The sequence below is a fragment of the Frankliniella occidentalis genome, unplaced genomic scaffold (genome assembly GCF_000697945.3).
Source record: "Frankliniella occidentalis isolate FOCC.00 unplaced genomic scaffold, Focc_3.1 Scaffold252, whole genome shotgun sequence".
NCBI classification, from domain to species: Eukaryota; Metazoa; Arthropoda; class Insecta; order Thysanoptera; family Thripidae; genus Frankliniella; species Frankliniella occidentalis.
The window spans coordinates 178,281-200,972 of NW_026267378.1; the positions used below are offsets into that span (position 1 = coordinate 178,281).

Below are 22,692 nucleotides of genomic sequence, written 5' to 3' on the forward strand. Positions count from 1 at the left end.
TAATTGTCAGTCATCTCTCTTTAACTATACAGTAAAATTGATGGTTTTTGCTTTGAACTTTCATGAAAATAAAAAGATGAATAGGCACTTCAAAGCATAACAAATACATAACAATTGAAAAATATTTGTCAAATATTAAATGACAAGTATGCATAACAATACAATGCAATTAACAAGTGATTTGAATTGAAAACACTTTCTGTGTAGTCAAAGATCATTGAGACAAAGTTATTAACACATTCACAGTGTAAGGCATAAACAAACAAGTTTTTCTTATTTACAACTTAACAAGACCAATTTCTTAGAATGTACCACAATAAACAAATTCATTGATTCAGAGAAAATTGGTAAAAATTGTACATGTTGACTAAAACTTTTAAAATTACGTTTTGGGGGTCTAAGCAAGTCCTACATTTATCTTTGCCTCTCGTAACAATCTTTGCATGACATCAGAAATTTCATCGTCAGTACTTTTCTTCTTGCCCTTTGATTTTGGCTTTTTTAAATTTGATTCTTTATCTGTGCTTTCAGTGGAATGTCCTGAAATTTTCTGTTTCTTAGGCTTAGTATTATTGACAGGTTGTGAAATTTCCTTGACACCAGACTTCTTCTTCGATTTGGCAGAGGACTTAGTAGACTTTTCAGCCTCAGCAGCCTGGCGTTTATTCCTCATATCAATCAAAAAATCTGAGGTATTCCTATCATCAGGACCAGAGTCAGAATCACTGTAGTTAATTTTTGCTTGTACACTTTCAAGTTTCTTCTTGTTGGGTGAGGTCTTTGTTACTTTGTTAGAAACAGAGTCACCAGTCACTGGTTTAACAGGCACATTTTCAGTTTTTACGGTTTTCTTTTGGCTGGTTACTGCATGAGAATTTACCAGTGTGTCAGAGGCAACAGTTTCGATCTTTTCTTTTGAATTCTTCTTCTTCCTGGGTGTAGGTATAGGTACAGCTGGAGCATCAGAGGTGTTTACACCAGTCTTTTTCTTAGCATTTGGACCTTTCTTTTTAGGTGTGACCTTAGCTTTTCCCTTAATACCTAATCGCTTTTCTTCTTCCATGATAGCAATGGTACTTTTCATCAATTCCAAGTCACTGTCATCACTATCACCATTTACTGCTTGTGTTGTCGGTGCCAAAGCAACCTTCCCTTTGACAGGTGTAGATTTGGTGATGTCTCTGGTTGATTTTTTTGGCGATTCTTTGATCTTGTCAGCTGAAATCGGTTTACTGGACTTTTTGGCATTGTTTGGAGTAGCATTATTAAATGACTTGCCCAATTTAGACATGTTCCCTCGGTGCTCATCAATACTCCTCTCGCTTTCTGAATCAGAAGTATCATGCTTCAAATTTGGTTTCGCTGTTTTCAAAGGTGACTGCATAACACCCATTGACTGCAAAAGTTTGCTTTTTAAAGCATTATCTGAATCGCTATCAGCTGAACTATCCTCAGCTTTTCTCGAACTTAAGAAGGACTTCTGTGGGGACTTGGCTGTAGGTTGATAATCATCTGAATCAGAATCATCTGATTCACTCCTCTTTCTGCTCACAGATGTCGACACTACAACTTTTTTAGGAGTGTCAGAATCACTATCGTTTTTTCCTTTTTTGGTGGGGGAAATCTTCTCAGGACTCATTTCTGGGGCTAAAATCTTTTTTTCAAGGTCTCCGAACATGAGCGGCGCTCGTCTAGCTCCTCTCATTGGGCCCAAGTCTAGATCCATACCACTACTTGGGGGAAAGTAACCAAGACTGAATGAGAGTGACTGTCTTCTCTCGGGTGATTTAGATACACGTTTCAGAGGGGACTCTGAAACCAATCTCTGACCTGGAGGAATGGTGTCATCAGAGCCAATTTCAAGTGAGTTATCAAGCACATCTCTTTCTTTCCTCTTTTTTGACTTTTTCACAGGTGACAAGTTCTTAGGAATTTCATCTAGTTTTTTCTTGGATTGAGAAAGAGTTTGGCTATCTCCTGTACCTGTACCAAATTTGATTTTGTTCTCTTGGCTATCAGATGGTACTGAAACATCAGCTTTTTTGTCTTTCTTTGCCTTCTTTTCTTTGACTGGAAAGGGTTCTGAAAATAAACCTTTCGACTCAGAATCCTTCAGTTTCTTTTTCTTAGGAGAACTTGTTTCACCTATACTTGACTGTGCCAGAGATAGGGATTTGCTGTTAGTAACTGCATTTTCTTGTCTATCCTCAGTTTTCAGGTCAAAATCTGACTCTGACAGTTTTTTCTTCTTTTTACGGGAAGAATCAGAGATATCTTTTGAACTTGCCTCAACTTGACTAAGTGGGTTGATAGGTTTAGAAGATTGAACTTTTAATTTCTTGGGGGATACAATCACTTTACTAACAACTTCAGAGAGCTGAAGTGAATCATTCTTTTGCTTCTTTTCTTTCTTCTCTTTCTTCTTTTTAAGTTTTTCTTCCGCAGTATGTGGACTTTTATTGGAGTTATCCAAAACAAAGTGCACATTTTGTAAACTCTTGGTTATTTCTGATGATTCTTCTCTTATATCACTGAGTCCAGCATTGGTTTCTTTTCTTCTTTTTTTCTTTTCTGATCGATTGAGACTAGAAAGATTTTTTGCAACGTCAAAGTGAGTTGAATCTGCATTTGGAGGCGGTAAATCTTCTGGCAGCTGACTTACATCTAGAGATAATCTTGGAATGAAATCAGCTTCAATGCCTAAACTAACTCTCTTCTTCTTCTTGATTACAGGCAATTCTTTAGTGGACTCAACAGCATTACTACATTCCAGTACACTTTTACTGGTGTCTTCTTCAAATTGAATTACCTTTTTTGCTTTCTTAGCTTTGGACTCTCCACTATCTTTTAAATCAACTAATTTATGTTTACGATCTTTTGAAACAGAGGTAACAAAACAGCTACTTTGCTCAGGCATATAAGATTCATCCTCTGTTTTTTCTTTCTTTTTCTTTTTGGGCTTTTTGTCTTCCTCTATTTTGGCAGTGACAATATCTCTACAATGGGAAAAGGAAAAGGAAATTTTAATTTAATATTGGATACTTATTGGCATAGATAGACAATCTATAACAAAACTCACCCCACGCTCAGAAGTTTCCCTTTAAGAAATGGAAGTGTACCACTGAAGTTTGCCTCTTTCACCTTAAATGTAACTTCTTGCTGCATGGAGACCTGATTACCAAGCCATTTTTCTGATCGAGATTCAGAACTAGGACGGGGACAGGATATATTAAATCGTTGATAAAGTAAGACTCCAACATGGTCCTTGCTGATTTTATTAACAATGCCTGAAACAAAACACAATCAAAAATTTTAATTGACTCATAACTGTAGATTAATGAAGAGAAAGTAATGAAAGAAAAGAATCTATGGTACCTTTCAGCACATTTCCCACTTCTGGCCGAAACACGAAAAAATCGGCCTGGATGGTCACAACTACTCCACTGGTCTCGGCAGCAACAGAAGCTGACTTGCTGATCACCTTCAGATGTTTGTAGCTCAGTATGATGCCATTCAACCTTTGGGCAAGGACATAACAGATTAAGTCAAACTGTGCTGCATCCAAAATATAACCTGAATAAAACACTTTCAGTTAAAGTTGAATATAGATGACATTGGTTAATTGAGAGGTTATTACAAGATGGAAAAAAGTGTGTACCATTTACATAACACACTGACACACAATATCATACTCAACACAAGCATTGCGTGAATATTTAAGTGAAAACAATGAAAATTTCACAAGAAAATCTTTTCAGAAAAGTGCCAATGATCAAATTAAATAACCGTAGTTAGAAGGTATACAATACAAAGGGGTAGTACAAAGAGGAACAATTACTCTAATAACTAGGGTTTCCGAATAAAATATAGGTTGTGAAGAACGTGGAATCAAAGGAAACTAACCCCAAACAATGTGCCTTCAACCGCCATAAAAGAAAGCAGAATAGTTGACGATAGGTCCAACGTTCACGTACCGACAGCTCAGAAATATTAAGAACAATATAACACTATGTTCACACGCGAACTAGCATTTAAAAACATAAAACTTACGATTTGTGATAACTGCCGATGCTCGTATTCAACAAATCCCGAACAGCGGACTTCAAATCTTGTAGGTGAAATGGTTGTAAGACAACAGGTATCTTTTCGTGAACGAGATAGATACGAGAATCGCTACTAGACGCTAGTTTCTCTATTTCATTTTCTCCCCACGGAATTGCTGCAGGCATTTTAGCAACGTATAACTCAAATTGCAGGGCACTTCGCGGGATTAGCTCCCTCGCCACACTTTCAACTTGAATCTCCTCACACACACCAACACCAACACACACGAGCACTGAGCACAGACGGTACTGTATCCGGTTTCTTATGACTCCTTATGCTACCAACATGTGATGTAAAATGTGCAACACATTTACGTCCTTTATTATCTTCATCTACACTTTACACCATTGAACATAATTTATTTGTTGTAAGCATCAGTAAAAAGATATAACAAAATGAATTGCATAGAGTTTTAAACAATTTGGACTATTCAGACAAGAAGCATACTTTCGAGCCGGCATGGCCTTTTTTCGCAGCCGTGTGTAAACATATCTGTCTGTGCTGTCTGAAACAAACTGTCTGCTGCAGTCACCGGGTCAGTGATCATCATTTGCAACAACAATATTTGTTTCCCTTCTGTGCTATGACATGCTTTTTCCAGACTGATGCAGTTTACACAAACTTCTTTTCTATTATGCTGCCGACTCCAGTAGCAGCCAGTAGCCCCCTTTATTAAAATCTTATCCTCCACATGACATGGAATTAGTGTATGTCAGGAAAAGGTGGGTTTTCAATGGCTTTTCTATTATGACTGCTCTCTGCAGCTCCTCTTTCCCCAAGAGCCAACCGCATTAAATCAATTAAATGTGCTTCAATGTGCATAGAAATGCACATAAAAGGTGACTCATTGGTGACGCATTAAATGCGCTTAGTGTGCACTAAATGCCCATTAAATCCACATTGAATGCAGTAATGCGCATTGAAAGCGTCACCAATGTGTCACCGTTTATGTGCATTTCTACGCGCATTGAAGCGCATTTAATGCGGTTGGTTCTTCTGGGGTTAGAGACCTTTTATGTGCATTTCTACGCGCATTGAAGTGCATTTAATGCGGTTGGTTCTTCTGGGGTTGGAGACCACAGCCCGAAGATTTTCTGCAGGGAGAACTTAGAAGGGTGTCTGGGTTTGAGAAAGAACAAATAATCTCATATGTTTAAAAAAATTAATGTGGAAATTTGTGATATGTTATTACTGATTTTGTTTAGTTTATTTGTTGTTACATTTCTTTTTGTATGTGTTAACTCCAAAGATTTACTATGTTTTACTTTTAGATTCATTTATTTTGCACAATAAATTTAGTTTTATTGCTTCTAAAGCCTGTTGTGTTTCTCCAAAGACCCTTGCATGTTTGCCATATATTTTATTTAAACACAAGCAAAGGGGCAAATTCAGAAGACCCCGCCTCTGGCACACTTTAGCCATCGTGACAACAACCTCCGTAGCTGCCTAGAGGGGCAATGGCTGCGTCGTTTTGCGTTTTGGGGTTGGCAACACGGAGTCTCGCCAACGCCACATGCTCCAAGGAATTTTCTCAGCCCACTTGAACGAAAGAGTTACAAACACCTTAAATGCAGCGAAAAATTTCTCAAACTGATTGAAGTTGAGATGAAATAATTTTTGAGCATGAACGGACTCCGGTCGCCACTCAGTAGCGGGGCGGGCCACAGGCACTCCTTGGAGGTAGGCCACCCGCCGCCATGCCCGCCGATGCGCGCTCTATCGGGTATCGACAAATCGCCCCCTCGCCCTTGCAGTGCAGAAGAAGAAGGGAGAGAAGGCCTTGAGTTGCCGGCGAGAATCCAAACGAAAGAACCCAAACTAACCTCCATACCGATCGCTTAATTACATTTTCGTATTTTTAGTGGCGGTAAGTATGTGTTAAGTCGCCTTTATTTTGGTCCTCTGTCTCGCCCATGTTCGTCATTATTACGAATCGTGTATTTTGCTCCGAATAGGTAATATTTTTAACGCATTTGTGGGAGTAACACATGAGCTGCGTTCAGTGTTCGTTTAGTTTCGTTCGTATTCTTTTCTGTTTCCATAATTTCAGTATGTCCTTCGATACTCATGCGTTTAACACAGACTTAATATACTTTTGCTGAGAAATTTAGCTCACACCTGAAAATATTGTCTTGGTAGATCGACCGTGTTTCAATCTCTCAGACAGTTGACATTATTTCTGCTTTGAGAACTTTTCCTTCTAAAACATTCTTACAGAATAGTGTGCATATCTCAGTGCTCTTAATCTCCCTTTTTTTTTGGTTTAGTTATTAAATTTTGTCTCCTTTTTGTTTCTACAGAAGACTACCTTATTGTGAAAATGGATATCCGACCAAACCATACCATCTATGTGAACAACCTCAATGAGAAGATAAAAAAAGAGGGTATGAAAATGTTCATTGGAAGAACAAATTCTATGTATTTCTTTTTGCAAAATATTTATGTGTATTATTTTGTTCCTATTCTAGAACTGAAAAAGTCGCTGTATGCTATATTTTCTCAGTTCGGACCTATTGTGGACATCGTGGCACTCAAAACTCTCAAAATGCGTGGTCAAGCATTTGTTATCTTTAAGGAAATTAACAGTGCCACCAATGCCCTTCGGTCTATGCAAGGTTTCCCATTCTATGATAAGCAAATGGTTAGTTCCTTCACATATTTCTATTCAAAACTAATCTGTTTCATTTGCTTTAAGTGATTGTGATAAATCTGATTTTCAGAGAATCCAGTATTGTAAATCAGATTCTGATGTTATTGCTAAAATGAAAGGCACTTTCTTAGAGAGACCAAAGAAAATCAAAAAAGCTCCAGCTCCTGCTGAAGATTCTGCTGACTCTAAAAGACAGAAAAAGAAAGCAGCAAAGGAACAGGCCAGAATACAGCAGCAGTCTCCAGCTGCTCAGAATGCACTTGCTTCTGGATATGGTGCTATGGGTGCAGGTACTGAATCCTATTATTCTCTCAGGATATTCTCTTACATCATGCCATTACAATTATGTTAAAAATCATGATATGTTCGACTGATCATGAAGCAATTCTAGGTTACTCAAGTGATCTAAGTCAGAGTAATAAAATTTTATGTTTGTGTTCTAGGCATGATGGCAGCTGTCCCTGACCAACCTCCCAACCAGATTCTGTTCTTGACAAATTTACCAGATGAAACCAATGAAATGATGCTTTCTATGTTGTTCAATCAGTAAGTCTGCTTTAGAATCAAATTAGTTAATGTCTCTCAAAATCTTGTTCCTGACTTCTTGTCTCTTGTGTATCAACAATACTTGTTTTTTAAATCTTTTAAAATTTTTCTTCAGGTTCCCAGGTTTCAAAGAAGTACGTCTTGTTCCTAACAGACACGACATTGCCTTTGTCGAGTTTGAAAATGAGATGCAGTCAGCTGCAGCCAAGGATGCCCTACAAGGGTTCAAGATCACACCATCACATTCCATGAAAATTTCATTTGCGAAGAAGTAATATTCTGTCCATCAATCTATGTGAATTTTTAAACACAGCACTGTAAAGTTCATCATGTGTCATTTTATGGGAAGCCTTCAGTTGACTCTATTAACTTTCTATCAAAAATTTAAATTATGGAGGCCCAGTTGGAGCCAAGGCATTTATTTTCTGAATGTTGGGAAGTGTTGCGGTTTTGTTATCTACGTTATGTGAAACGTATGTTAACAAGTACACAAAATTATTTAAGCTGCCTGAATTCTTTTCTTTCTGTTGCATGGTTTGTGCTTGCTATGACAAAATATAAATTGGAATGGAACGGCGTGCACAGATGTATATTTTTTAATATTGCCTCTACTAGAGGACTGTATAAAGTTTAAGTGAAATAAAAAAAAAATATTAAAGTGATCTGGTGCTTTGATTTTAAACAGCATTATATACTTTAAGAATTTCCCGCCACTTCAAAATACTCAATAGAACAGGAACAGGGTTCAACTTCTTAAAATTTTTAGAAAAATAAATATTTCAACTGGGAATCTAGGTGCCTTAGATCCATCGTCAAACCAGGATCTAAGCAGCCGTGCTGCTCCTCATAATAGAAAAACGGAAAGCCACGGGAAAGACGGCTTGAAGCCGAAAGTTACCTTTCCGACGGCTATTTTTAGTGCAATCTTGGGACGTTCGCCCCACTTGTGTATGGGTTGAAAGACAATACGTTTTTCAAGTTCGTTTTGATTGTTTCGTTCAACTTTCGTGTTTTCGTGTACTATCATTCATAAGAAGCACCGCAAATCAGGAGTTAAAATGCCTGTTTTCCACACGAAAACCATCGAGAGTATATTGGAGCCTGTCGCTCAGCAGGTAATGGATTGGATGTACTTCATTAATTTTTCTTTTGAAACATTCTTTATTCTTAGGTGTTTCTATTTTAATGTGTTCCTACAGGAGGAATCGTAGCAGAAGAAATTCTAATGTACACTTGCAATAATAATTTTAATTTCCCAGCGTTGCTTTGACAAGCCAAATTTTATTAATTCCATGTGTTTCTTTGCATTGTTTTTCGCCGTGGATGGTCCTAGTCTCATCTGACATCCTTTAAATGTTCGTTCCGTTTTATAAGGTTATTCGTTCAATAACCTGGCTTCGAGATGGGCGTGCCAATCGTGTTGAAGACTGGCGTCACGTGACTTGTGTGACACATCTGTTGTGTGACGTCACGGCGGGAACCCGTAAATGGGCAGCAAGAAGTAGCAGCAGGGTCTACGAGGCCAACTAATCGAGTTGTGAACCTTGTTCCATTCCGACCGCGTAAATTGCGCCAATCTCCAATATACTTGCTTGTACATTTATTTTTGTCTACTCTAAAATGTTAAATTATAGAAACATCATTTTACTTGATCAATCGGTTTTTAAAATAGTTTGAGGAAAGACAAAGTTCTAAACAGGGTACCATTAGCTGCTTATACTGTATATGGTCTTCCCTCTGCACTCTATTATTTCCTATGGGGGAGCAAGGACATAGAATCCTTATCTGGCATCTGGATGCTTCTTGCCACTTATGTTTTAAGACCAGAACCAAGATTTATTTCTATAGTCCTGAATTGTGTTGTATTTAGCCAATAATATTATTTAAGCCTACCTAACTAGAAAAATCTTCATTTTCTTTACAAGAAAGATAAAATTTATAACATATCAATTTTGAGAAGGGCACTTACTATGTATGTTGTCTCTTCTTAGGTTTCGAGACTAGTCATTCTCCATGAAGAAGCTGAAGATGGGAATGCTATGCCAGATCTGTCTCGTCCTGTGCAAGCAGTCAGTCATGCTGTTGCTGATCTTGTTAAGGTATTAACCCTCTGAATCTAAATTAATACTATTAATATATTTTATCTATGTCTAATAATGAAAATGTGGTAGGTTGGAAGAGAAACAATCAACAGCAGTGATGACCCGATTCTCAAGCAAGATATGCCAGCAGCCCTACATCGAGTTGAAGGAGCATCCAAGTTTCTGGAGGAGGCTAGTGCCATGCTGAAAGGAGATCCGTATTCAGGTCCAGCAAGGTATGTTATGTTTTATATATTTTCCACCGGATTAGTTTAACTGTAAATTACAACTTGTATTTTTATTTGTTATATCTAACTTTATACATCCTATTGTTTCTTTTATCATTTTTAGAAAGAAACTTATTGAAGGTTCAAGAGGCATATTGCAGGGAACATCAGCATTATTGCTGTGTTTTGATGAATCTGAAGTGCGCAAAATTATAAGGGAATGCAAAAAAGTTCTTGATTATCTAGCTGTTGCTGAAGTTATTGAATCAATGGGAGATTTGGTACAATTTCTCAAAGACTTAAGTCCATGCCTCAGCAAGGTAGATAAAATCATATGATTCATCTCGGATCTCGGTCACTCCTGAGATTTCTATTTGATCACTGACTTCGTGCTTTTCTGTAGGTGTCAAGGGAGGTGAGCTTCCGTTCTGAAGAACTTACCCATCAAGTCCATCGGGAAATATTGGTGCGCTGCCTTGATCAAGTTAAATCTCTTGCACCTATTTTGATTTGCAGCATGAAAATTTTCATTCATATTATTACTCAAAGCAAAGGTAAACATTACCATTAGGAATGCCATTTCTCCATTTTAATTCAAGTCATTCATATACCTAAAGCTAAAAATATTATTGTGGTCTCAGATTGTAACTGTGATATGCTCTTTTATTGTTTTTTTTCTCTTCAGAGGGAGCTGAAGCAAAAGGTGCACGTGAGGCTGCTGAAAATAGAAACTATCTAGCTCAGCGTATGACTGACGAAATCAACGAAATCATCAGAGTTCTCCAGCTTACAACCTATGATGAGGATGAATGGGATGCAGATAATCTGACTGTCATGAAGAAAGCTCTAAATGCCATTCAAAGCAAGATGCGCACTGCCCATGACTGGCTTGAGGTAGATTATTTGAAGTATTGCTGCAAACTGACCAGTTTCAGTTCTATTCCCTCAAGTTTGGTTCAAATTTGTGTTTAACGAGTATTTTATTTTGTAGGATCCCTTGGCACTTCAGGGGGGTGTGGGAGAAAAGTCAGTGCGGCAGATTCTTGAATCTGCAATGAAGATTGCTGACCGCTCATTACCAAATGACCGAGATGCCATTCGTAAAATGTGCTCTGATATCCGAACCATGACTGATGCTTTGTGTGAGTTACGAAGAGATAAGAAAGGAGCCACTCCTCAAGCTGAAGCCCTTGCCCGTGGCATTCAGGACAAGCTGGGTGAACTCTGTACTCTTCTTACACGTGCTGTTAATAATGTGGAAAAAAGTGGCATGCAACAACCTGCTCACACAGTTATGGGAAGGCTGGAGCAAGCTAAACGTTGGTTAGCAAATCCAGAAAGGGATGATCGTGGTCTTGGACAACGTGCCATCCAGCTTATTGTAGAGGAAGGCAGAAAGGTAATTTTCGAGCTAAAACCTTTTACTATGATCTGATTTACTTGTTATTAAAAATATGATGTGGCATGCAGATGTAATGTCAAGTTTTATGATGATTTTTCTTCTTGATTATCATGTGATCACATAATTTCTGCACGTTACAATTTAAAAACAAAAACAAAAATTCAGCAACTAAAGTTTTATTTATTATTTTATCTTTCTGTCTTTATGAATAGGTTGCTGAAGGTTTACCTGGTGTTCAGAAGGCTGAGATCCTTGCTCTATGTGATGAAGTTGACACATTATCAAGGCAACTTGCTGATTTGTGCAGAAGAGGCTTAGGAGACAGTCCTCAAGCTAAAGAGATAGCAAGGTAATGATCAAGCGCCTTATCAAGCTAAGGCGATGCTGGGGCGCCAGCACACCAGCATCAGTTCAACAAAAGAAGAAAGGATGGTGCCAGACAAATTACAAATAGTAATTTTAATTTTAATTGTCATTTGTTTAGCACCTTTCTTGTTATGAGCTGATGCTGGCGCACTGGTACACCAGTATCGGCTGAGCTTGATAAAGCCCATATATTACCTTTATGACCAAGAGAGTAGTTATTATTTCTCTGTTGACTTGTTCAATTTTTTTTATAGACAATTAGCACAGAAATTGCATGAACTTAAAAATCGCATCCAAAGTGCTGTTGTGAATAGAGTTGTAGAAGACTTTATTGATATCACCACACCTTTGAAACAGTTTGTGGAAGCTGTTAATGTACCTGAGGGTATGTCTAGCAATTTTATTGTGCTAAACATTTTTTAACCACACAGTTTAACAATAGTATTTTTTGTTCTGATGAATGCCTTGTTATGTAGGAACCCCTGGCAGAGAGGAAAACTTTTCTCGAAAAGCTCAAAATTTGCAAAACTTCTCCAACCGAGCCGCCAAGACAGCACGCATGGTTGCCGCGGGTGGGGGTGGGGGTAATAAAAAACTTTCAGAAGCTCTCCTATCCTCTGCTAATCAGGTACTGTGAAGATCCAGTCCACATATGACATATGATGGAGCAGTATTCATGTATTCACGTGTTGTGTGAGCTTATACCACATTCTGCATTTACTTTCTTTAGCTTGAGAGTTTGACTCCTCAGCTGGTTAATGCTGGCAGCATAAGAATGCATTACCCATATGATAAAACTGCAGATGAACATTTCAACAACCTAAAAAACCAGTATGAGGACAGTATTGAACGAATGCGAAATCTCTGTGACCAAGCTACAGATCCTGCAGAATTTATTCGTCTCTCTGGTCAGTAGAAATAAAAGTGTACTATTCCTATTAAAAATTAAGTGCGGTATTATAAAAATTAAGTGATACTATAAAAATTAAGTGAAATTATAAAAATTAAGTGATATTATAAAAATTAAGTGATATTATAAAACATTTCCTTTTTTCCCAAATCAGAGGCTCAGATGCAAAAGCATACTGTGTTATGTGAAGATGCCATTCGCAACAATCAACCACAAAAAATGGTTGACAATACTGCCAGTATCGCTCGTTTAGCTAACCGTGTTTTAATGGTCGCTAAACAAGAGGCAGATAACTCTGAAGATCCATCATTTATTGCTCGTGTCAATGCTGCAGCAAATGCGTTGGAGCGCAGTATGTACAGATATTACATTGTTTGTTTTCTTTTTTGTGTTTTGTTCAAATCAGCTAACTTTGTATGTGTATTCAGGTGTAGCACCGATGGTTCAGGATGCTAAGCAAGTTGCAATGGATACCAATAATCCTGCAGCTTGTTCAAGGTGGAAAGACTCCAACAGAGGGGTAAAGAATGCTTCTATTATCTGTGGGTTTTAATTTTCTTTCAAAATTTCATGTTTTCCTTATATTTTGTGGCTAGCTACTCAATGCCGTAGGACAAGTTCGCCAAGCAATTCAACCGGAAGGACTTCAAACTCCTGATATGAGTTCCCTCCATCTCAATGGTAAGGAATTGTTGTTTGATGAACGTTTGACAAGTTTGACATGCTGTTTTGAAGAGGGTGTTCTTTTAAAACAACATATAGATTGTGTAGTACGTAGTCAGTTTTCTAATAACCCACATTTTGATACTGTGCGTGTCTTATTCTGTGGAGCGTTGTTGGAACCCCTTTGGATTATTTACTATGTGGAGATAATTGTACTTCAAATTTAGGACACACATTTATTTTATTTTTATTTTTGTATCTGTCTTTTTGTTTGTTCTGCCATTTCTTTGGTGATTCTAACTGTTTGAGAGACAATAATATTGCTATGAGAAACAGAGCCTTTCCTAGTATCATGAAGTTGTCGACTGACAATCGACACAGAGTTGAAAATAGATTCCGATAATTTTATAATCTATGCTCTCTAAACAGGTAGTGTAGTCGATATTCAAAACTATAGATCATACCACCTCACGTCAAATGTCAGTTTTCAGAACCAAAATTTGTAGAATTTGTAGAACTCCGAAACATGTGGAAGTGAACAGTCGTGAAGTGTTGTAACAAACGATGGGCCAGTGATCGATGACTATTTTCCAGTATTGTTGTATGATAGGTTTTCCGATTATCGAAATGCAATAACTTCACGAGATGGTTTCGAGTCTTGAAATAATATGAGAATTATAAAACTAGTTTTATGATGATAAACTGTCTATAGCGTGACAATAGAGATAGTCTCATTTCGGATATCGGTACATTGTCATTGGTTGGTGTTTTTGAAACTGTCTTGACAATCACTCGACAGTTTCATATTACTAGGGTTTGAATGTAACCTCCATAGTTTGTTAGTTACAGACAATTTGTACCCTATGGGTATTCCAGTTGTACATTTATGTTGGTGGCCCCACAATGTTACCATTTATTATTCCTTCACTCATGATACATGATTTGCACTTTTTGGTAGATAGTTAGAATTATTGTCATTATTATGTCTCTACTTGATGTATCAGAAAAGAATGTATTTTTCGATGTCTAAATTACAAGGGGTTTTGCCGTGAGCCAAGCCAGCTGCATTATATTTCTGGCAAGAGTGCATAATAATGTCAAGAATTTTACCCATTGCCACATATAATAAATAGATATAATGATGGGTGAGTTATGCAGTATTTATTTGATTCTAAGTCACACCATTTTCTCTAAATCCGAAAACCAAAGTCGGGGTGCAGCTTAAGAATCAAGTACCCGTGTAGCAGGGGTCTTATGGGAGTTTTTCTATATCTCCCCTGTAAAATTTGGGGTAAGGCTTAGAATCGATGAAATACTGTATTAAAGGCAATACAACCCTCTGTATAATTCTAGACCACCCAATTTGTACATATGTATGATACATGAATGTTGTTCCATTGCAAGCATGTTGTGTGGTAGTTGCTTTGAAGGATGCTATTGTGATTGCTTGCAGAAGACCGTGCTCCTCAACAACAGTATAATTACTTCACTGACAAAGGTATACACTTTGCTCTAATTTTAACATTTAAACTTGTAAATACTGTACATGCATGAATTTGGTTTGTAGTTTGACTATCAGTTTTTATTTCATAACTTCACTACAATTATATCAGGCTTCTCCAACACTTTTTAAAAATAACTATTTCAAAAAGAGGCAAACTATAAATAATCCAAATTAAATGGTATGAAATATGTTACATTTGGGATCAGGTTAATTTTCATTGACAATTTAAAAGATACTAGTGGTAAAGTGGTGTTTTACCTGTAGTTTGGACCTCCTCATTTGTTTGTTTTTCTCTGTTTTTACTTTATTACCATTTTGAAGCATTGATTTGTTTATCCTCTCATGTTCTGAAATCCAGAAAATCTAATTTTGACTATCTATTTTAAAAACACTAACCTAGTTTTGGTTTGGTTTGATATGATCGTCATTGAAACTGTTTGAAAGTCAAGGGTGAATGGTATATTTCAGTTGGCCACCATCTTCGTGAACAACCAAGTCCTAGCAGGCTGAAGAGTGCACATGATGGAATCCCCAACACTCCTGTATATTTTGGCAGATCCTCTCCTACTTTGTCCAGTCTTTCTTCTCCTACAGGAACCATACACAGAAATGTCAGTCCTCTCCCTAGGTGGGCTCAAGGTACTGAAAAATATCCACTTGAAAATGCTACCATTCCAAAACATGGAATTATTTTCTTCATTTCATTCTTACCTAAAACTCTTAAGTCTCATGAAAAATGTTCCTTCTTTAAAACTAAATACTTATTTATTTTAAAATTTAAACTTAAATTTTATTTCTTTGGATACAGGAGATGGAACCAAATTATTGTATCAGGAGCTAAACTCAGATGATGAGTACTTTTTAAGAGGTAAAATTTAGGAATAATCAAATTTGTAGGCACGTATAATGGCTCGTTAGTGCTGGGGTTTGTGTTTGCCTACAGCCAGTGGTGGAAGACTGTACACATAAATGAGTCATTTCATTTCATCTGGTTTTAGCATGCTCTATCACGCATCCAACAAATCAAGTCACTTTTCTCTAAAGCACTCATTCTCATATGTATGTTTTTAAAAATAAACATGCAACACTACTTTTGTAGATGGGAAGAAAGGATCATCCTATTTGAGATTTGGATGAATACAAACTCTTGGCTTCAACAATTTTATTGTTGTAGATTACTTATCTATTCTAGATATAGTCTCTAGACTACTAGCAAAGTCATGATGTCATTTATGAATAGTCCGGAAATCCTTTGGTTTTGTGTCCTAACACACTTACAGATGTACTGACTGAATGACTGATTGATTGACTGACTGACTTACTGACAATAGCGCTTGTTACAGGCGCTTATGTCATGACTGACTGACTGACAATGGCGCTTGTTATAGGCGCTTATGTCATGATTAACTTCACACTTCATTCCTCTCCTACGTTGTCTGATTTTTCTTTGCCACCACTCTTTGTGTTTGCATGTTTGTCAAGCTATTGTATGCAATTCATTTTATCATCATCTCTCTACAGTAAATCAATTCTCCTTATCAAAATTGTTATTTCCAGAGGTAGTCAAATCTTTTTCAAAAAGCATTAGATTAAATATTTGCCTTCATACTCTGTGCCTTAAAAACTGAACAAACAAAACAAATGGAAGTGCTTTATATGTTCCCTTGCATTTATATTTATCTTTCATACATGGTTTTAATCTGCTTACATGTCTTTCTTATGGATAGATATTTGTTCTCGCAACAACATGTACAATGATGGTGAGTTATTTGTTAAATATGTATGTAATATTTGTGTTTTCTTAGCATGCAGGTTGCACCATTCATCATTGCACATTTGTACATTTGTGAACACAACTCGTAGCACGGCTGGCATCTTAATATTTGTGTCTTTATATTTAACACACACTCAGGAAGTGTTAATGTCGTCTCCCATGTTCTATCTAGATTCTTTTTCCTATAATAACTTTATTATTTTTCGGTGTGAAGCAGAGCCACTTATTACACTTTTCCCCCTTTTCCCTACCACCTTCTTTTTTTCCTTTTTTTTTCAACATACTCAGATTAGTTTTGTTCCTTGCACAGCTTTAAAATCGTTTACAGTATTATATTTTGTGGTGGAGGTTCTGTTTCAGAACTAATTTTCTGTCTTACTGTTAACTTTTGTGTAAAATATGAAAAATATTATAAGAACTCTCTGTTTGTGTAGACATGGCTCCTCCAAGGCCACCACTACCTGGGGGTGATATGCCCCCTCCGCGTCCACCACCTCCAGCAGAAACTGATGATGAGGATGATATGTTCCTGAATGCTCCTGGTGCCAACCAGCCAATAATGGTAAGTAAGTTTAGAGGACAGGAAGAGAAATATTCTGTATAAAAACCATCTACCAAAGAATTTTATTAAAATACATGATTTCCAGATGGCAGCACATGGCTTGCATCAAGAAGTGAAGCAGTGGTCAAGCAAAGACAATGATATTATTGCTGCAGCTAAGAAGATGGCTCTGTTAATGGGACGCCTATCTCAACTTGTTCGTGGGGAAGGAGGTACCAAGCGAGACTTAATTGCATGTGCTAAAGCCATTGCAGAGGCATCTGAAGAAGTTACGCGTCTAGCCAAGGAACTTGCGCGAGAATGCACCGACAAACGGATGCGCACTGTAAGTTGTGTTACTGGAGACAACATTTATTTCATATATGTAATATTTAAAATTGGCATGGCACTAAATAATTTTTTTTGTTCATATTTCACTTTAGAACCTTCTGCAAGTTTGTGAGCGTATCCCTACAATTGGCACTCAGCTGAAAATATTGTCAACCGTTAAGGCTACCATGCTTGGTGCTCAAGGTAAAGTACTGTATAAAGTTTGCTGTGCAAATGTAGTTGCTATCCCTCATGGGAAATCTGCCCCTCTTACTTTCCCTTTTTTTGAGGTGAAGTAATCTTTATGTTCAGAAAGCTTTCTTTTTATTTATCTATATGGTTCTACTTTTTCTTCACATTACTAACTAACGAATACCAAACTATCTAACCCTTCAAAGATATTAAGCCACCATACACTTAGAGCTTTATTTTTATTACCCTTAGCTTTTAACAACAGTTCCATTGAACTTATTTTCTTCTTTAAAAATTGTATGTTTTTAGATTTGATTTATTGTAATTACCAACAAGTAGCTTGTATCACCTTATTAAGTAATGTTAGCTGTGGTGTGCGTCTCATTTAAACTTTGGGTTGTTTCACAGAGATCCTGCCCCGATGCCAAATGGGGGAATTGATTGGTGGTAATACCACTCATTCCATTTTTGGTCTTGCAGTTTTTACTTTACCTTGCACGGCCTAAGACATTGCCTGGCTTGAATACCTCCTCTGGCACGTCTTTGTTTTAGAAACTATTGAAAGTTAGTAGATTTAATGTCAAACTCCCAGCAGAGTGTTGAGAAATTACATTTTCAGTTTATACCATTTTTATTCTTCTCATCATTTGAAAATTTTTGCTGTGTATTTTTTAATGGGTAGAAAAGATCTTTATATTCCTACTAGTTGTGCGCAATTCCCTTCATTGCGTGAATTTCTTGTCTACTGTACTTGGAAACCTGAACAGGATTGCTGCTTGAAATGATGGAAAGCTAATATTGGTTAATTTTTATTTTTTTTGCAGTGTTTTAGAGTGTTTTTGTGTTGTTGTTTTTTAACCTTTCCTGAGTATGTCTTTTTATTACTAATTGATGCATGAGATTTATACTTTGGAAAGTAGTAGACATGTAAGACAATCAATTGCATTTTTATTTGTAAATCTATAAACCAAAGGATAGATCTTATATAGTTTTACTGGTTGTTCTGTTTATGCGTTCATGGAGGCAGGCACAATGATCGGCGCCAGTAAGTATTACCTGAATGGGTAATTCTTAATGAAAATTACTGGAAAAGCTGTTTCTCTCTCCAGCTTCTTCTATTAAATACATTGTCAACTCTATATAACCTAGTTTTGAAGGACAATATGGGGTCACTTCTTTTAACTTGCCTTCTGTCCACCTAGAGTCTACTTTGGTTGCAGGAGAGCAGAAACGCCTGAATTAACTCCTGAACAAGAGATAAAACATAAATTTTTAGTCTAGAGATCTTTTTATTCTATGCTAGGTGTCTTGTATATGATTCTAGTTACAGATTTGCTTTTGTGCATGTCTTTTATTATAAACCAACTTATCTCTCATATTTCTAATCAATCAAACCCCTTCAAATTGCAGTCTCTTGTTTTGCTAAACCAACAAAACAGATTTCTATTTTCATACTACAACAACTTTTCTATTTTCATACAGGTTCAGAGGAAGATCAGGAAGCAACCGACATGCTGGTTGGCAATGCCCAAAACTTAATGCAGTCAGTGAAAGAAACTGTCCGCGCTGCTGAGTCTGCATCTATCAAGATTCGTACTGATGCTGGTATTAGGCTGCGCTGGGTTCGCAAGCAGCCCTGGTATAGGTATTAAAAATCTATGAGCCATTACAAATTGCTCATGCTTGGCAGTAAATGTCAATCCAATAATTAATACCATGACTAAAGCAACTCATTTTTACTTTTGACCAATGAGATTGAAACAGTTTTAAAAGTTCTTCTTAGTGCAGTCTTTCCATACCATTTAAACTTCTTTATCTCCCTGCCTTCATCTTTTTTTTCTTTAGTTGATATAAAAAAGAACAACAACTTTGGTATAATCTTATCCTCTTTGGTGTGCACTTAATTTTGTCATTTATGCCAAAGTTTTAACAGGCAATGTGTCTTCCTAAAATGAGCTAATTTGTACTTAACATTTTACCAGATTTTTTGCAGTAAAATTTTTTGCAAAATATTTCTGCCCTATACTTCTGAGATTCTTGTGTTATGGCATATTGTTAGTTGAACATTCATTATGTCAACATTATATGTATAGGATTTCTTTGAAAGACCATTACAATTATTGATTGGTCTCAACTGCTTTTGATGAAGTGCTACATGTTGTTAGAAGTTGCCATGCTGTATCCCAGTGGATGGTTGAAATCTAATCTAGTCTATTTAAAAGATCCTTTGTAGTATTAGATACTGTAAATCTGCAGAAACAATTGCAATGATTTTAATTATGACAGTTTGTTCATAAACTTGTTCAACTAACAACGAAATGCCTGAGGATAGAATTTTTACTCCTGCTTTCAGTATACTGCTTATATGTAATTGTGTGTCTTAACTACCTAATTCAGTTGTTTATGTGTTTACATCGAATACTGATTAGTTATTTATGTTCAGACCCTCCATTATCTTGTAGTCTTTTGCTCGTAGGTATGAAATTTCTAAGAATTTCACAAACTCTAATTTTTTATACCTCCCTCATTACGTATCATCTTATCTTGTATCAACGAGGAGATAAAACTAAATGTACTGCTATCAAGCCGTAAACTCTGAAAGAGGAAAATTATTGACAGTGTTGAAACAAAACTCTTAAAATATTGTCATGTTATTTTTCATATTTTTCACACCCTGATGTTTGTCTAGGTACTCCTAATCTTTTAAAGACTTAGTATTTATACCATAGGATTGTGTGATGTAATTACTAGACGTTTTGGAAGGTTTTAACACTTGAAACAAGACTAATCTGACAGGTTTTATGCAACTTTTTTCCGGGTAGAAAGTAACCTGGAATCTGACTTTGCCTTTTAGGACATGACTTGTTAGTTATAGTGAGAGTTGACATGAAGACCAAAATTTTGAGAACCAATTATCAACTATTTGTTGATTTGCTCAAGTTTTCAGTAGCATAAGGGAAACATTTCTTGGCGGCTTGACACTGGAAAACTAAGATAGGACTTCCTAACCTTTTTGGGATGTGAATTTTGCTAGCAACCTTAAAGTCCAAAGGCAAAACAAATGGAGTCGTTGAATCTTATAAATACCTTTTCATACACAAGCATAAAAGTCGATAGCACCATTACAGAGGTGGTACCTATTTTTCTTTTCCAGTGGACACACATTTGGAAGCGTCTTAAGTTGGTATTGTCAGCATCAGTCTAGTATGTACCTCTAATTGATCCACTGTACATACATATGAGTTTTATTTTGTTATTTTCTGTAATATGTTTATCAGTCACAAGTGGTTTGAAACATAAAAGGTTTTGTATAAGGATGGTTTAGGTTTAGTAGCTATACATCTGAAAGAAATGTACAAATCACTCCACAGTAAGAAATTGTCACTTCTTGGTCTCTTGTTAAAGGTTGATCATACTCTTACAGAGCATATTTTTTAAGTGCAGTGTTCTGCCATGATCTCGTTGCATGAGAACTCTGAAATTTTGTATGCGTAATTGGATACAAACTTGTTTAAAAGTACTGAATTTGCTAAAAAAAGTCGTGGTCTTTTCTAACTGTCTGTTTTTGAGGACATATTTTTGTAAACTGTTATGTATTTTGATACAGTGACTAAGCAAAACATATTACATATTGTAAATTCTTCTTTTCTCATTATATGTCATCTGCTCATTTCCAATTGTCATCATTCTTATTTCAGACTTACTTTTGGTGTCACATACAAGTGATAATCCTGTTATAGGCATTCCACACATGTGTTTGTGAGTTTATGTTTGTTTCAATTTCATTGCATCATAGCTGAAAGCATTTTCATTCTTTGTTTCTCACTGGTCGGTCATACTCCCAACAGCTGTATGCTCGCCATTAATTATTGCGTCTTGGTAAATCAGTGTGGTCTGATTGGTGAAACAGTAGCTCAAGTCACTTGTTCACTAAAGTAAATGTTGCATTTACTTTCATGCTTTTCACATTGTCATATATTAAGAGGCTGATGATTTGAAAACTCTTTTATCATGTGTAGTTTTGGTGCCATATTCTTGTGATTATTTTGCAGCCTTGTATTTATAATTATTAACAATTATTGCACAAATTGCTTATGTGCTATATGCGATGTATGTATGTCACTCATTTCTCCAACTTACCATTAATTGTTGAGCGTTTTTTTGATTGTTTTATAGATGTAATACAAATTTAAAGAATTACTGAGTGTTTTGTTTTATGTTAATATGTTTATATAATTTATCATTAAGTTTGTAATGTTGTAGTGTACTTCTTAAATCATTAATTTATTACTACAATTAAATGGATGAACGCCTGGCTTGCACACAGGGAAGATAAAAAAAATCTATTTTTCCTCCAAAGTTTATGATGTTTCCAGTAGCCTTTTATTTACCAGTATTACTCTTAACACGTTGGGTGTGATGTGACACACTTTGTGTCCCAATAGCATACCACATTGCCTACCCCGCTTCCTACCATCTTAAAATCTGATTAAGTATTTATACCTTAGTGATGTGAAATTATTTTAGGATACCTGTGGTAATCTGAATTGCTATTTGCTGCTGAAGATCAAGGATTAGGGACACAAAGAATATTCTCTTTTTATTTTAGCTGGAAGTGTAATTTTGTTGAATGGGGCGTGGTCACTGTTGTGCTTATAGGGACAATTCAATTTTCAGATCTTATGTAATCTAAATTTTCTGTTGACTCAAAGTTGACAATCTTTCCAAAAATATAGCTGAAAAATGTTTTAGCCAAATGCATTAAGATTATTTTGGACTGGTAATTAAAAGAATAATTTTTTGAACAATAATGCATTCAGGTGTTTAGTAGATTTAACTCTGCTAAAACTTTGCTGTCCTGAGCTGTAGCATGTTAATTACTTTGCTTTTATTGCTTATGTATGTTAGATACAGTATGAATTCATGTTACAAAATCAGACTGCTTTACTATTTTAGTTTACATCTTTGTTACATTAACATACTATTAACAGATGTTTCTCATTTGACCCATTATTTAATCTTCAAATGTCTTGTTTTTGAATCTCCATGTGGGAGCATAATTGTATGTGTGCCATGTAACACTTCAAATGGATATTATTAAACTACATGTCGGCATACACAGATCTGTTTTCGTTGCAGAGCTAACTCTCCCCCTCATACTCGCTCGTCCATTTGTGGAGTTTCGAAAATCCAACCGGGCGAGTCTGGGGATGTAGGTACGACATACCCGTTCGACGTCCACCCGGTGCCGATACAGCGGCTAGAAGTTCGCACGTAGACTACTGATTACCAGTCACAACAGCCGATACGCGCCAAGGCTTGACGAACAAATCAGCGGTTCAAATTCCGACACGGAAAGTGTTTGACTGCGTCAAGGACGCGCACAGCCGAGCCCCCCCCCC

General features: G+C 36.5%; 3 protein-coding genes across 13 annotated transcripts; 2 read left to right on the forward strand and 1 right to left on the reverse strand.

The window, feature by feature from the left end:
- Positions 1–6: 6 nt before the first annotated feature.
- On the reverse strand, positions 7–4,353 carry LOC113207419 (nucleolar protein dao-5). The gene is made up of 4 exons (XM_026423981.2): positions 4,051–4,353; positions 3,376–3,518; positions 3,080–3,287; positions 7–2,996 (listed from the first exon to the last, which is right to left on the reverse strand). Exons 1-4 carry the CDS (start codon positions 4,227–4,229, stop codon positions 398–400), a joined length of 3,129 nt encoding a protein of 1,042 aa, XP_026279766.1. The 5' UTR covers positions 4,230–4,353; the 3' UTR covers positions 7–397.
- A 1,456-nt stretch (positions 4,354–5,809) lies between these two features.
- On the forward strand, positions 5,810–7,962 carry LOC113207441 (U1 small nuclear ribonucleoprotein A). Of its 2 annotated transcripts, none has more exons than XM_026424018.2 (6): positions 5,810–5,971; positions 6,405–6,488; positions 6,573–6,745; positions 6,825–7,044; positions 7,198–7,300; positions 7,416–7,962. In XM_026424018.2, the coding sequence occupies exons 2-6, from the start codon at positions 6,425–6,427 to the stop codon at positions 7,573–7,575; spliced, it is 720 nt and encodes a 239-aa protein (XP_026279803.1). In that variant the 5' UTR covers positions 5,810–5,971; positions 6,405–6,424; the 3' UTR covers positions 7,576–7,962. The 2 variants fall into 2 exon arrangements, with proteins under 2 accessions (XP_026279803.1, XP_052129159.1); XM_052273199.1 differs by lacking the exon at positions 5,810–5,971 and adding an exon at positions 6,025–6,059.
- Positions 7,963–8,129: 167 nt separating this feature from the next.
- On the forward strand, positions 8,130–22,407 carry LOC113207418 (vinculin). 10 transcript variants are annotated; one of them, XM_052273190.1, is made up of 24 exons: positions 8,130–8,415; positions 9,292–9,399; positions 9,472–9,617; positions 9,733–9,928; positions 10,012–10,162; positions 10,294–10,502; positions 10,600–11,007; positions 11,223–11,359; positions 11,631–11,761; positions 11,853–12,004; positions 12,107–12,284; positions 12,441–12,638; positions 12,715–12,806; positions 12,883–12,967; positions 14,403–14,447; positions 14,922–15,092; positions 15,262–15,321; positions 16,181–16,213; positions 16,662–16,789; positions 16,875–17,114; positions 17,212–17,302; positions 17,699–17,737; positions 18,318–18,335; positions 18,773–22,407. In XM_052273190.1, exons 1-24 carry the CDS (start codon positions 8,359–8,361, stop codon positions 18,940–18,942), a joined length of 3,243 nt encoding a protein of 1,080 aa, XP_052129150.1. In that variant the 5' UTR covers positions 8,130–8,358; the 3' UTR covers positions 18,943–22,407. The 10 variants fall into 10 exon arrangements, with proteins under 10 accessions (XP_052129150.1, XP_026279758.1, XP_052129151.1 ...); XM_026423973.2 differs by lacking the exon at positions 18,318–18,335 and having other exon boundaries at positions 8,131–8,415; XM_052273191.1 differs by lacking the exon at positions 16,181–16,213 and having other exon boundaries at positions 8,131–8,415.
- Positions 22,408–22,692: the final 285 nt, after the last annotated feature.